The sequence below is a fragment of the Lineus longissimus genome, chromosome 18 (assembly GCF_910592395.1).
Source record: "Lineus longissimus chromosome 18, tnLinLong1.2, whole genome shotgun sequence".
NCBI lineage: Eukaryota > Metazoa > Nemertea > Pilidiophora > Heteronemertea > Lineidae > Lineus > Lineus longissimus.
In genome coordinates, this window is record NC_088325.1 from 2380863 (window position 1) to 2396746 (window position 15884).

The 15884-nt window shown below is 45.1% G+C and overlaps 1 protein-coding gene across 1 annotated transcript; it reads left to right on the plus strand.

Moving 5' to 3' along the window:
- The first annotated feature begins 208 nt into the window (after positions 1–208).
- On the plus strand, positions 209–15427 carry LOC135502364 (uncharacterized). Its single transcript, XM_064795151.1, has 8 exons — positions 209–814; positions 8349–8675; positions 9442–9717; positions 10945–11220; positions 11698–12015; positions 12458–12769; positions 13368–13446; positions 14118–15427. Exons 1-8 carry the CDS (start codon positions 769–771, stop codon positions 14758–14760), a joined length of 2277 nt encoding a protein of 758 aa, XP_064651221.1. The 5' UTR covers positions 209–768; the 3' UTR covers positions 14761–15427.
- The last annotated feature ends 457 nt before the right edge of the window (positions 15428–15884 follow it).

Below are 15884 nucleotides of genomic sequence, written 5' to 3' on the forward strand. Positions count from 1 at the left end.
ATACATTAATGAGTTGAGAATATATATGCAAAATTTTTTTATTCATTTCCTTGTCGCATTATAACATTCCCATCAAACATCACATCATCTCGTGTTCAAATCCTGACACAGAAAAGGCATTGTTTAACAGACCATACAAACACATAATCCATGACAATTTGCGTTGTTAACGAATACAAGCCTGTTGGTCTGATCAAGAAGAGGCCAACCTGCCGTGTCATCAAGTCACGAAACTTAAGGCCATACCGCAAAGAGTCGACATCACATCAACGAAACGTTTTACCATAACACCAGGAGTCATCGCTTCAACGAAACTTTATGCCGTTCAGCCAGGCGTCATCGCTTCACCGAAACTTTATGCCGTACAGCCAAGAGACATCGGTTCAACGAAACTTTATGCCATACCGCCAGGCGTCATCGCGTCAACGAAACTTTATGCCATACCGCCAAGAGTAATCTTGTCAACGAACTTTATGTCATACCGCCAAGAGTCATCACGTTCAACGAAACGTCATACCAAACCGCCAGGCGTCATCGCATCAACGAAACTTTATGCCATACCGCCAAGAGTCATCGGGTTCAGCGAAACTTGATGCCATACCGCGAAGAGACATCGAGTTCAACGAAACTTTATGCCATACCGCCAGGCATCAGCGTGTTCATCGAAAGCTGCCTAGACTCATCGGGATCAACGACACTTTATGCCAAGAGACATCGCCTTCAGCGGAGTTGCCTCGATTGTTCAGATATTAGTGGTAACTAGGTGCGATGAAGCTTCTTCTAATATTGGTACTTTCAGTACTCCAGTTGGAAGGTAAGTTATATTGCGAACATTATATAGGCCTACTTTTGACTGCAATAGATATTCCAACCAGAGCAGAGTTGACTTTTGTTTACGATCCTCACGAGTATATACATGTTGTATTTAAGTGAACATGGCGTTATTTTGTATCAAGCTGTCAGCTGCCCAGTAACTTTCCACTCGACAGTATATATATCCCGTCATCAAACTGTCAACAAAAATGGAAAAATTAAAAAAATCTGACCTTTTTCTCATGCTATTCACATTTTAGTTCTGGGCTTTAAAGTGGGTCCTCCGTAGAAGAACGTCAAACACTTTCAGAAAATAGTTAACTTATACAACAGGAGAAGAACAAATACATTTAAGGGAAAATTGGCCAACTCATTTTTAGACCCAAAAGGGGGAAGTCAGTGAATCTTTTTAGACATAAATTAGTTACACTGAGATACATATTAGGGCTAACGTCAGGAATTTGTGTTCAAACAATCATCTTATCGCGCTGAACTGTTCAAACAATTCAGAGTGTTTTTCAGATAGATCTGGCCAAAGGTTTGGTTGACCTCTAACTGTAATAGTGTGATCACAAATAGTAATGTTACACAGCCCTGGGCAACGGCTGTAAACGCCTTTAGTTGACACCGTGACTGGAAAGAGCATTGGTTAGGCATATCCTAATGATAAGCTTATGTTGTGCAACACCACAAATTGCCCATTTCCTTACAAGAAATGGCCATTTTGTTAGTTCATACTTACCTATGGAACACTTTTGCATGTTACTCCATTTGGGCTCAAACACAAGAGTATCCCTTTAATTTTCTAAAGGGAGAACTGAGTTAACAGCTCGGCCGCCAGGCGGCGCCCTGACCGATCCCGCGAGATCGCGCCGATCTCATGCCGCCATATTTAGTCTTTACTCTTGAGCGTTAATAAAGAGTATGTCCCGTTTGTGGGGACGGCGGGAGGGCCGTGTTCCATAGGTAAGTATGAACTAACAAAATGGCCATTTCTTGTAAGGAAATGGGCATTTTGTGTCATTCAAACTTACCTATGGAACACTTTTGCATCGAATCCCAGCAACCTATTGGAGGTGGGAAACGAGGACTTACCTAAGGCTGAGCTGTTGTTCCATCCAGGAGGCACCACCGGCATATTAGCTAAGGAGGACCGCCAGGGGAAAGAAATGGGGAGAACCGGAGGACCGGTATTTTGATCTCGGTATTACAATCATATTATAGAGAGTAATAGACCCATTCTCCGGAAAGCGCTAGTATTGCGTAATAAAAACCATATTCTTTCCGGCAACAGAGCTTAGAGCAAGTAAGGCATGTTGAAGGGTGTAGAATGAGTTATTGCTAAACAACAATAAGAAATTGCGTCCTTTCTAGTCTACTAGGGGTTGCCTGGATGTTGAAGATAGGGCATATCAAAAATGGCGCAAGATGCGCGTTTGACTCTTCAATCGGGCTTCTCCCCCCCTTTTTTGATCTAGCCAGGATCAAACAACATGCCCCGCAGACACAATCGGGCCGATTGTGTGCATGCCATCTACGAGGGAAGAAACGTCTCGTAGGTAGAAACGAGAGAATGTGGAGTGATTACTCCAACATGCAGCGGAAACGACTTCTTGAAGAGCAACTCCTCGGTAGTTAGCCCAGGAGGTGGCTAGTGCTCTAACTTCGTGCGCTGAGATGTTAGCTAGCGCACGAAGATCAGAGGAAGTCTTCAAGGTGTTGTAGGAAAGACGAATAGTCTCCACAATCCACCTTGAAATAGTGGCGGCCGCTATCTCTCGTTTATTTCCCTCCTTATAGGACAAAAACAAACGCTCTCTCCCCTGGCGGATACCGGGAGGTTTTGTCCTATTTATGTAGAACTTTAGGGCCCTGACGGGACATAAAGTTCTGTCAGGAAGATCATAAGAGATCGTTCCTGACAAAGAGGGAATAGTAACCGGGGGCCGAGAGGCGGCCGGTCCCTGGTTCTTCGCCAGAAATCCTGGTATAAAAGCCAGGATAACCTCCCCTCCCTCTCTAAAAGCCAGCTTCTTAAAAGAAAGTGCATGGAGCTCTGATCTCCGTTGGGCGGTAGCCAAGGCTACTAGAAAGACCGTTTTGAGTGTCAGATATTTCATGGATGAAATAGACATGGGTTCAAAAGGATGCCTCATGAGCACCTTAAGGACAACATAAAGGTCCCATTTAGGGGTGTTGTGAACCGGTCTAGGACGCTCTAATAACATTCCTCTGAAAAGAGGGGTTATTTGGTCCTCCCAACGAAGATCCCAGGTGCTTAAAACACGGAGGGTAGAAGCGATGGCGGACTTGTACCCTTTTATAGCCGTGACAGATAGTTGTCTTTCCGTGAATAATTCAATAAGGAAATCAACTAATCTGTATATAGAGGGAGAGATCGGATTAACTCCGTTCTCCCTGCACCAGGAAGTGAAGGTAGACCACTTTCCTTGATACACATCAAGGGTAGACCCCCTTTGAGGTGCGGACATGCGCTTGACAGCGATGTCCGAAAAGCCTCTCTGGTGGAGATGCAACTGGATAAGTTCCAGGCGTGAAACTTGAAAAATCCAGGGTTCTGGTGGTAGCATCTCCCCAGGGGGTGCCACAGGAGGTGCTTCCAAGTAGGAAGACTCCTGGGGTGATCTATCAGGAGCTCCAGCAAGGCTGGGAACCAGGCCTGATTTGGCCAGCAAGGTGCGATGAGAGTTATTCTCACCGGATGGCTGGTCAAGATCTTGTTCAGGACTGGTTGGATGAGAGGGAGGGGTGGAAACGCATATGCGTTCAGCCCGACCCAAGAGGCTTAAGGCTGTCGACTTCCAGGGCCTCTTCGTCCGGAAGTGGAGAGTAATAGATGGGAAGGCGATTGTTCAGCCTGGTGGCGAACAGATCTACCTTCGGAGATTGCCAAAGGCGACAAAGGTCGTCTACAATCTCCTGATGGAGTGTCCACTCTGTCTGAACTAGCTTGTTCTGACGGGACAGGGCGTCGGCAAGGATGTTGCGATTGCCCGGTATGTGTCTGGCACATATCGATACTCCAAGGTCGGCACAAAGATGGTAAAGCTCCCAAGTTAGCTGGCAAAGAATGCCGGACTTTGTGCCTCCCTGTCTCCTGACATATGCTACTACTGTAGAATTGTCGGAGAACAGGGTTACTCTCCGATTCTTCAGGCGAAGGGAAAGAGCCCTCACGGCAAGAAGGACAGCCTTCATTTCCAATATATTTATTGGAAGAATGGTCTCCTCCCTTGTCCATAGACCTCTTATGGACATGTCCCCGTTGTTCAGATGTGCTCCCCACCCTAGTAGGGAAGCATCTGTGAACAGGGACACTTCTGGGGGCGGTGGAGCAAGATCTACACCGCTTTGGAGACGAGTCTCCGACTCCCAGAAGTTCCAGACGTTCTTGAGTAGGTATTGAGGTATCAATACCAACTTGTCTTATGGGTCCCTGTGGGGTTTCCATAGAGACATTAGAAACATCTGGATGGGACGCATATATAGACGGCCAAGGGGGATTTGGTCTGCTGCCGAATTCAGAAGTCCCAAAAGGCTCAAGCATCGCCTTGCGGGAGCTTGAGTCCTTCCTCTGAATTCTGCGACGAGATGAAGAATTTTCTTTATCCTGTCTAGGGGGGGCAGCATTTTCCCTATGGCCGTAAGGAACCGAACTCCAACGTAAACGAAGTCTTGGGATGGTATGAATTCTGACTTTGTTTCGTTGATAATCCAACCTGCGGAAACTACTTTTTGCTTTAGAACCTGAAGTTGTTGCAGTAGTAGTTCCCGCGATTTGCAACGGAGTAGCCAATCGTCTAGGTAGTGATGGAGCTTGAACCCCATCACGTGAAAGGGAGCGACGAAGGCTGTGACTATCATCGTAAAAATTAGGGGTGCCGATGCCAGACCGAACGGCAGGGCCCTGAATTGATACGTCTTTCCTTCGTAATGGAATCGAAGGAAGTGTTGATAGTCTGGATGGATCGGTACATGTAAGTACGCATCCATTAAATCCATCGATACCGCCCAATCGTTGGGCTGTATCGCCGTTGCTATAGACCTGGTGGTTTCCATCTTGAAATGAGGAACATTCAAGAAGGTGTTTAACCTGGAAAGGTCTATGATCAGCCTCCATGTCCCTGCTTTCTTGGGAACCAAGAAAACGTGGCTGTAAAAGCCGGGGGAGCATGGATCTTGAAGGACCTGGATAGCTTGCTTCTCCAGTAATGTCGCGACCTCTGCTTGGAGGGCAGAGGCCTTGACTGGGTCCTTCGGTGGCTGAACTGGGGTTGGATATATGGTAGTCGGGGGGGTACGGTTGAAATCTAGTTTCACTCCGTACCTCAACATGTTTGGGACTGGGGACCCCTTTGGGCACCAATCGTCCCAAATGTCTGCAAATTTTTGCAGACGGCCCCCGACTACCGGAGTCGGCTCCTTTTTGCGTCCGGGAGGAGAAAGGAGGGGGGAGTCACCTCTTCCGGCCAGCACCCCTTGGGCGAAAGGAGTGCTTAGTCGGACCGGATCCACCCTGGTTAGAGGAAGTATTTTTCCTCTTTCCAGTCCGGCGACCCTCCGCTTCCCGTCGGAAGGATCCAGCAGGAGCAGGCTGACTAGGCGGGGTAGGCCTAGGCAGGACCTGCCTGGCGTACGGGATTGAACCCGATGCCTGCTGGGGCCTCTCTATCTTTCTAGCGTTAGGTAGAGAGGTCTTGGCCCTCTGTGTCGCAGTGGGGGCATATAATTTGTCCCAATCTTTCTGTGCTTGAGCCGCCTCTTGTACAGAATCTGCGAACAGGAAAGAACCGTCCATAGGAGCGGTTCTTAAGGCCCCTTCCAGCTGGAGGGATCTGATGACATTGAGAGAGCCCAGTGCGGCGTCTCTACGGAGTAGGACGCTATTTGCTGCGGTCTTGGCGGACAGCGCAATAGCGTGCCTAATCGAATGTGACAAGGATGTCACAAGCGATTTTGTGTCATCAGATAGTGACTCATTATCTTTTAGGGATCTGGCTAGGGCCAGGTTAGTGTGCTCTGCGTAGGAGAGCACCGCTAACGTGTTTTTGGCCAGACCCTCTTGTGCTCTAAGGTCTCGGTAAGCCGAGGAGGAGGTCACCCTAGGCACGAGTTGGTCCAGCTGTACATCGTCCTTTAATATGGAAGTCGATGCTGCAGCTGGACAGCCGGCCGAGCTGACTCGATAATAGTCAGCGCGGTACTGCCTAACGGGAGGAAGTTGTGCCGTGAACAACTTCCCCGGTTTACACCAAGCTTCCGGTCCGACTGCCGGAAGGACAGGGATGGAAGTACGTTGGTGGGCGCCTTGTGAGTCTCTGATTGTACGCTCCAAAAGTTCAGAGACTGCTACCACCGACGGGGAGGGAGGAAGGAATTCAAGTGCCCGAGTGGAGCCTTGAGAAACCTGTGGATTGGGATCCACTTCCTGTCCCCAGAGTGAAAAGGTCGGTGTTGACAAGGCTGGCAGTTCCGGCGGGGTAAGGCACAGATCCTGCGGGAGGTACGCTCTGATCAAGGATCTGAGTGTCCTCATATCCGACAAGATACTGGCCTCCTCTGGTGACAGCTCCTCCTGATTGGGGGAGCGGTAGCCTGGCTGAGAACTCTCGTTCTCAGAAAATTCCTCTAAAATAGAGGAGTCGGATGGTGGGTATCCGATGGGACCAGGCGCACCAGAGGAACCGGAACCCTGCTCCAGATGGCTGAGTCTATCAGAAAGACCTGCTACCATCTGGATGAGCTGGGACAGTTGCTGTCCCGACTCGGGTTCCGGACCCGACGTGCGGCTTCTCTCAACGACGGGCGGTTGAGGCGAGGGTGAGCGCATAAGCGAACCCTGGAAGCCGTATGTACGGGCGAATGGGTCTTCCGGAAGCGGAAGATGCCCATATTCTGAACCAGAGTTCAGATGTCCTCTCTGCGTAGCTCGTTCCATGGGAACGACGCCTCTGCTACGAGGAGGGGGTGGCACTTCCGGTTGGTTCCACCCAAGAGGTTGGCCAACGTAGGAAGGTGCCTGCATTTCCGGTAGGACGAAGTCCGAAACCGGAAATGCCCGTAACTCCTTCGCCGGTATGGAGCTACCGGAAGCCCTTTTAGAAGGAGGTACGGAGGGCGGAAACGCTGTTACCGAAGACGCATGGCGTTTCGGAGGTGGCGTTATAAGGTCCGGCCCTACTCTACTGTGTCCGTGAGGACTGGGGTTATTTCGCAGTAAAGACTGAGAAAAACCCCCAGTAGAGTCTTCGGTTACTGAAAAACGGGAACCCGCGTCAGTAACCGGAACTGCAATCGGCGGACCGGAAGCAGGGTGCTCCCGCGGGTACAAAGGGCTTGTACTCGGGGGAGCGGACGACAGGGGAACCGGAAGGTTCCCTGAGGTCCGGGGTATATTAAACCCTTGGAGACTTATTGGATGTAAGTCTCCCTTGGGACCACAGACATTAATAATGTCAGATCCCGCATCCTTCGCAGCCGCGGCCGGAACCGGAACTCGGCTGACGGAAGGGGTGGTGGCGGGAGGTTTGCTAGACCTCCGGGTTATATGCCCGGAAACGGAACCGGAAGAGGGTTTAGGCGTCTTCGCGGCCCGTTTCCCGCCACCAGACGCATTCCTTTGTGGTGAGACAAAGGATGCCGTCGGAGGGGTACGCCATATAAAAAATGGTACCAATGACAATAAAAACACTGGGAACCCCAAGTAGGTCAGAAAGGACGCAATAATTAATGGAAAGGAAAACATGCCTACTTGAATTAAACACTATTGCAATGGATCTGAGTCTTGTTCATTACAATAGAGCGGAGAATAGCCTACTTAACTCTACCCTACCAAGATCAAAATAATGGAGCCGGGTCGACTAAGCTAGCTAAGAAAATGTCTATAATTAAATAGACTGGACAATACTAATGCCAAGATTAGTTTGGCGGTCTACTCCGTAGGTGAATGAACCCAAAAATCGTCTAGACTTGGCTGGTTGAATTTGGTTTTAAATCGAATTCACGGCAGCTTTGAAAAAACGATGTGCTTCGTAGAAGCACAAGAGTAAAGACTGAATATGGCGGCATGAGATCGGCGCGATCTCGCGGGATCGGTCAGGGCGCCGCCTGGCGGCCGAGCTGTTAACTCAGTTCTCCCTTTAGAAAATTAAAGGGATACTCTTGTGTTTGAGCCCAAATGGAGTAACATGCAAAAGTGTTCCATAGGTAAGTTTGAATGACACAAAATGGTAAATGTGATCTGGTCACATTCCTGAGTTAAACAGAGTACCTTTGGCCAGAACGATATGAAAAACACTCCAAAAACGTGTGAAACTGTTGCTGTTTTATTGGCCTGTGGTACAAGGGTGAAATATTGCATATTTATAGTTCTCGCAAAACCTTGAAACGCCAACGCGAACACCTATCTCGTTGTTCGACCTTCTGATTACGATGTCGAATAATCGGATGGGCCTCCGCGTTGACGATTCGGGGATTTGCGGAAACTCGCTATTGTGTTGCTTTTCTAATTTTAGAAACTCTCCTTGTGAAGACGATAACGAACACCATTAGTAATTTACGGCCTCTCATCGGCGAAACGATAACTCTGAGTTGTAACACTTCGGGTGGACCCTTCATCGATGTTGTGTGGTGGAAGAACAAACACCGTGACCCAAAAACAGTACTAACTTACAACTGTATAGTTGTTGCAGAGGATTACACGTCAAGATTAACGAACCGTACATGTGACACGAATAACTTTGATTTTCAATTAAGAAATGTTCAAATCTCGGACAGCGGGATTTGGGAGTGTGGGACTCAATCATTATCGTCCACAACAAGACCTGTATTGGATGTTTTAGGTAAGCTTGAAAAACAGCAATCGTACTCAAGTCACCCAAACATAGTTCTCGTTACCAGCACCATCCCATTGCTTTTTATAAGATGACAGTAAATGCCATCAGAGATCATATCATAAAAACCTGCCGCGTTGAAAGTGATTATTATTATTAGAATTAACCCAAACAAATTAAAAAGTATTCGAGAAACCGGTGTGCAAGGGATAGTAGTCCTAGGGCTGATAGTCCGTGTAACAATAGCCCGCATTGCTAAATGTTTTGGTAAGGGTTAGCGGTACAATAGATCATGCTGCTTAATTGATCAAATACAATGCTACCGGACTATGACTCCAGGGGGACTATATCCGCTGTCACACCGGGCCCTGCACTTAAATTCTCCACAAATATGTATCAAAGAAAAGAAAGACGTATGTGGTTAATGCAATGCGAGAGCGTTCCTTCTAACAATTTGTATGTCACTGGGTAAAATGCATGGTATTCTAGGTCCTGCTTACAAATTTTTTTTCTTGAATTTGAAAATTTACAGTATCATATAACATCACAAACACGTTCTTGATCATACCAGGAAATTATTATTTTTAAATTGAAGAGCTGATTTATCATTGGTTGTCATAAATGTGACGTCATTGAAATGACTTCTGTTGCTGAATTGTCTTCTGAGGCTGGTTACTTTCCCTCTTCTGTCTGTGGGGCTCCAGTAAGAATGGTAAATACATGTATTGTAGTAAATAGCTTATTACGGCCAGCGCCCGAATACTGTTTCCCTTAGTTCCAGTACCACCACAAAAACCGAGAGTCACAAATCCATCACCGATCATAGTTGGAAAAACTGCCAAGTTCACCTGCAATGCCGAAAATGAAAACGTCACGAAACCAGTCACGTACACGTGGACTAAAAATGGCGACACTGTGTCACCAGGGACCATTGAACGTGGTGCCCTGCTTTTCTCGCCCGTCAAGAAGAGTGATGCCGGGAAATATGTCTGTGTCGCGAAAAATGATGCTGGATCTATGACAAGCACTGAACAAGTTCTCGTTGTGTACCGTGAGTATTCTTTGTGTGTTCCTCTTCATGAAACTGTTAATACGTTGCTTGTACCCAACTCCCCACCCCCACCCCTCAAGGACCTTGCCATCTTCACCATATTTGTTAAAAATAGAGTCAAGTGATAATAACTACAAAATGCATGAGCAAACATATATTTAACCCTTTTAGATCATAAGGTTATACCATATATTGGCATGGAAATGTACCTCTACAAACACAAGTAATATAATACGGCTTGGCCTGTTTGTGCACAAAATGAGTTGTTTAGACCGTTTTTACCAATTACTACGAATTTCATCCAGGATGAACACATCTGCAGACTTTGTCGAGCTACGAAGCATGTCTTTAAAATGAAATAACTTGGCACTTTTCGAGAAAATACACCACCACTGTCTGCTTTTTCTTTACATCGTGAGCGTAAGTCCACGATTTTCCGATTTCCAAGTCGATATGGTTTTACAGTGTAGAGACGAACCTTTACAAATTCAAAAGATAGTTAAAAACGTTACTTTTTAAGGAGTGGAGAGTAGTGGTGTCTACCGCGGAAAGGCGCAATATACATGACAATTATTGATATTATTATTAAGACAACCCCGCTGCCCCCCCCCTCCGCAATTTAGTCTACAACTATTAAGCTACAGTGGGAATGCCTCTTCTACAGGTCGTGGGTTTTTATGAACGATTACCCTCAAAGGTTCGATCCAACCAACCAGCATTTGTTATCAGAGATCATATCATAAAAAACCTGCCGCGTTGAAAGTGATTATTATTATTAGAAATTAACCCAAACAAATTAAAAAGTATTCGAGAAACCGGGCCCTGCACTTGAATTCTCCACAGTATCAAAGAAAAGAAAGACGTATGTGGTTATTAATGCAATGCGAGAGCGTTCCTTCTAACAATTTGTATGTCACTGGGTAAAATGCATGGTATTTTAGGTCCTGCTTACAAAATTTTTTTCTTGAATTTGAAAATTTACAGTATCATATAACATCACAAACACGTTCTTGATCATACCAGGAAATTGTTATTTTTAAATTGAAGAGCTGATTTATCATTGGTTGTCATAAATGTGACGTCATTGAAATGTCTTCTGTTGCTGAATTGTCTTCTGAGGCTGGTTACTTTCCCTCTTCTGTCTGTGGGGCTCCAGTAAGAATGGTAAATACATGTATTGTAGTAAATAGGTTATTACGGCCAGCGCCCGAATACTGTTTCCCTTAGTTCCAGTACTACCACAAAAACCGAGAGTCACAAATCCATCACCGATCATAGTTGGAAAAACTGCCAAGTTCACCTGCAATGCCGAAAATGAAAACGTCACGAAACCAGTCACGTACACGTGGACTAAAAATGGCGACGCTGTGTCACCAGGGACCATTGGAACTGGTGCCCTGCTTTTTTCGCCCGTCAAGGAGAGTGATGCCGGGAAATATGTCTGTGTCGCGAAAAATTATGCTGGAACTAAGGCAAGCACTGAACAAGTTCTCGTTGTGTACCGTGAGTATTATTTGTGTGTTCCTCTTCATGAAACTGTTAATACGTTGCTTGTACCCAACTCCCCAACCCCAACCCTCAAGGACCTTGCCATCTTCACCACATTTGTTAAAAATATAGTCAAGTGATAATAACTACAAAATGCATGAGCAAACATATATTTAACCCTTTTAGATCATAAGGTTTTACCATGTATTGGCATGGAAATGTACCCCTACAAACACAAGTAATATAATACGGCTTGGCCTGTTTGCGCACAAAATGAGTTGTTTAGACCGTTTTTACCAATAACTATGAAATTCCTTCAGGATGAACACATCTGCAGACTTTGTCGAGCTACGAAGCATGTTTTTAAAATGAAATAACTTGACACTTTTCGAGAAAATACACCACCACTGTCTGCTTTTTCTTTACATCGTGAGCGTAAGTCCACGATTTTCCGATTTCCAAGTCGATATGGCTTCACTTGATTCATTTTAGCTCCACACTCTGCACCCAGTAAGCTCAAAGTAGTGAACACAACTGCCGTAGCAGTAACTCTCGAGTGGATCTCAGAATTCAATGGTGGATCGAAGCAGAGGTTTTACGTCCAATACAAGAAGTCTGTCGACAACTGGGATGTTGCCGCGGACGTTCCTCAAGGAGGAATAACTGATCCAGGTCTCAAGAAAGCCGTGTATCACAAGGTTATGGGTCTTGAGTCGAATGTCGGGTATATGTTTAGGGTGCGCAGCAAGAATTCCGACCCGGGAACTCACACGAGCAAATTCAGCAACATAACATCTGGAAAAACGCTCGGTATGTGAGTCTATTTTTGAGACCTTTACACAATTACAGTGTAGAGACGAACCTTTACAAATTCAAAAGATAGTTAAAAACGTTACTTTTTAAGGAGTGGAGAGTAGTGGTGTCTACCGCGGAAAGGTACAATATACATGACAATTATTGATATTATTATTAAGACAACCCCGCTGGCCCCCTCCGCAATTTAGTCCACAACTATTAAGCTACAGTGGGAATGCCTCATCTACAGGTCGTGGGTTTTTATGAACGATTACCCTTAAAGGTTCGATCCAACCAACCAGCATTTGTTGTAGTTTTAATTACCATGAGATACATTTTCCGGTAGGAAGGGGAGGTATTGAACGTCATGAGTCTTTTGCCATATCTTTAGCGTAGCGGATCGGGACTATATAATGGGCTAACTCAGCATCCGCAAAGTTGTTTTTCTAATTTGCAGAGAAGCCCCAGACGTCCCACATCAGCGTGAGCCGCACAGACAACAAAGTAACCGTGCGCTGGAAACAAGTGACCGGAAAATATACTGCGATAAAGGTCAACTACTGCGAGATCGACACGGGAGACTGCATGAATTACACCGTGCCTAATCCGGAGGACAACCATGCAACATTTTTCCTTGACGCCAACAGGACATATTATTATCATTTGATAATTGTAGATGGTGGCGATGTTGTATATACGAGCACGGGCATCAAGGATGGAATCAATGACGAGAGCTATTTGAAAGTTGTTGATGACAAGACAAGCGTAGGTGAGTTGGGTTTTGCTCAAATCAAATATGGATATTTGTATCGACTATCATTATAAAGAGATAAAAGCTCGACAGAACATAGAAACTTCGATTGGTTTAAATTATAATATAACCCAGTTTGTTTTGGTAATGCATTCATTCAGGAGACTGCTTACTATGAGACAAGACCACTAATGAATATTCATAGGTTGGAAGGTCGAGGCCTATCAATTAGACGAGTGCATGTTTTTAACTCTCAAGTACCTATTTGGAGAGGTATTGAAAACATATTTGTTGTGGCAAGTCTACAGATATAAAGAAATTATTTGATGAAAAAATTAATTTCGAATTTTGCTAATTGGGTAATAGGGGGCGTGTTTTGAGTTTTTTCTGCCAGTTGGCTGAAAAGAGTGGAAATATCAATGTCTGTCTAATTTGTCGATTATCAAAAAATTTCCGTGGTCAACTACCAGTTTATTTTTCACCATTTACTTGCCCGACTGTCCGGAATATCATATCAAAATTTCAGATTCACAACCCCACGCAGTATTTGATGCGTCGCGGTCAAACTTAGTTTTCTGGAGATCCTATTTTGTAACGAATAGTTGTTTTTTCACAGCTGTTTTAGGCGGTCTGGTTGGAGCAGTCATTATAGCAATAGCAGGCATGACAGGCGTCATTGTGGCAGTTGTTCTATGGTAAGTCAGATACATACGTTTACACTTATAACATTTTTACAACATGCTGTGCACACACATAGCAACAAAATAGCTAAAACATTTTTACAACATGTTATAATATAATATAATATTGTTGTGCTTATATAGCGCTTCTCAGAACGATTGCTGTTAAAGCGCTACTCCCCATAAAACTTCCTGAATAACCAGGTCTTTAACCCATTTTTGAATGCTGCAGTAGACTCCTGGGAAGTTATTTTTGTTGTTGTTGTTGAAATTTGGATTTGGGAGGGAAAATGGATGCTCCAAAGGGGAGGAGCTGTGTTTTCAGTGACTGCAGCCGAGCAATTTTAAATGTTATTGTCGAGTGGCGAAAGAAACTTCAAGGGGAGGGGGTCATTTTGCGCATATCACTGGACGTTTGACATTTTGTCCTATGCATTAGCCTTTCGGTCCTATTTTGTGTCCAATTGTAGTACAGTGCCCCATGCATAATGGCGGATGTTATTTTGTCCAAGTCACATGGCTTCAGATAGATCCTATTTCTGATTGGCTGAATAGTTCATATTATTTTTGCGACATGCAACAAAGAAATGCTTTGCTTTGCATTAAATTTGCAACATTGCTACGACATGGACTTGGAATTTGGACTGTTCAACAAGTTCTATTAAATGCTGTGTTTACTTCCGTAGGAAACGTGGCCTGGTGTGCATGCGATGGGGAAATGGGCAGAGTCATCGACCTGCAAATGACACTGCAGATAACAATGGTACGAGGGTTGAATTCACAACCATGAATAGTTCTGTACAAATCTACAACGATATTGGAACTGAGCAGCAAAATGATGTCGTTCACGCTGCAAGCACGACCGGCCAAAACCCAGCAGAGTCCACGGGGCACCACGCTCCAGCAAATGAAGACTTTCGGAATGAGTCCACGTCCTCAGACGATGACGTGAATGCATACGACTACGCGTTTAGCTTGACGACATGGAAGCCAGGTGTTTCAGTGCAGAGCCCTGTTTCTGTTCGCCAGGCGAACCGAGCGGAGCCGGAGGATGCGACCCATTACGAAGTAATGCAAAGGGAGCTGGAGACCGAGTACACATACAACCAGTTGCCAATCCTCAAGCTAGAACAACGAGACCAAAGCACAACCGAAAGCGGTTTAGGGAAGGCCGATGTCGCCAAAGAATTGACTCCAAGTCGCTCGAGTGACGATGTGGCTGACGGTCGAGACTCGCCATATGCACATCTGGATCGAGTAGAGAGTGTAAAGGCTGGAGAGTATTTGGACTTTGCACAGCTGAGTCCGGAACAATTGAGACCGATGTGAAGTCTCCAAGGGTTCTCTGTGCTTTTGCGTGGCTGTGATGGCTTTGTCCACAACAGTGACGCCCGCGTATAACTCGATATTGTATCGTATTTCCAGCATGGTATTTATACGCACTATAATACCGAGTGTGAGTGTTTGTATTCAGTGGGAAAGGCTTTTTATATATGACTTGCTAGTGGAGACGAGGTATAAAAATGATGTCGTTCAATAAAACGAGGTGTCAAAATGATGTCGTGGTATAAGTTTCCATGCAATCGTCCATAGCCAGCACTTGTATGCAGATTGTGCTTAATATGTCATGATATCTAGCAAATCTGAGCCAGAGTCAGTAAACGGCGCTGGTCTAATACTAAGCAACCGTTACCAATTGCGAAGCTTGGAGATTGGCCAGCCTGTAGTGTCGGGCTGCGGTTAGTGACATTAATTTGTTTACAAAGATATCTACATGTATATGTATGTTGCCAAAAGGCAGCACTTCCAAAATGAAAGCAAAACCTAACTGATCTCTATGCGTGATTCGTCTGTTGTTACATTGTTCATTTGGCGACTTGCCGTCCCGCTGAAGCACATGATCATTGCAGCCATTGTAATTTTGTAATTAGTCTATCTCTTTCGAGTTGGCCTATTCTAATGTCTGGCGTTGCATGCTTTTACACAACAGTTTTGAAAATGCTGTTATCATCACAGTAATTAATCTATGAGTCTTAGTTTATCGCTGAATAGCTAAGATGACTGTTGCTATAATGGGGGGGGGGGGGGGGGGGGGGGTTATATAAGAGCTAAAAAGGCACTGTCATTCTCGAATAACGTGTGGAATGTTAGGGGTTTGTTTTGTTAATATGAGAATGTTAGGGGTTTGTTTTGTTAATATGATATTAGACTTTGTTGATTTGGAATAACGTTAAATAACACATTACAGGTTGATTTTGAATTAGGAACTCATTTTCTTGATTTTCCTTGGGTGGAATGACGTGGTGACATGGCCGCATATTGTCTCAAATTCTGACATGTCTCAGAAAAATGTAAATAATGCAAGTTAGTATCATTGGAATTGTTTTAAATTTATACATATAGATGTCAAGATATACCACTCTATATGCTCAGAGAAAGTTTTGAAAAAATTC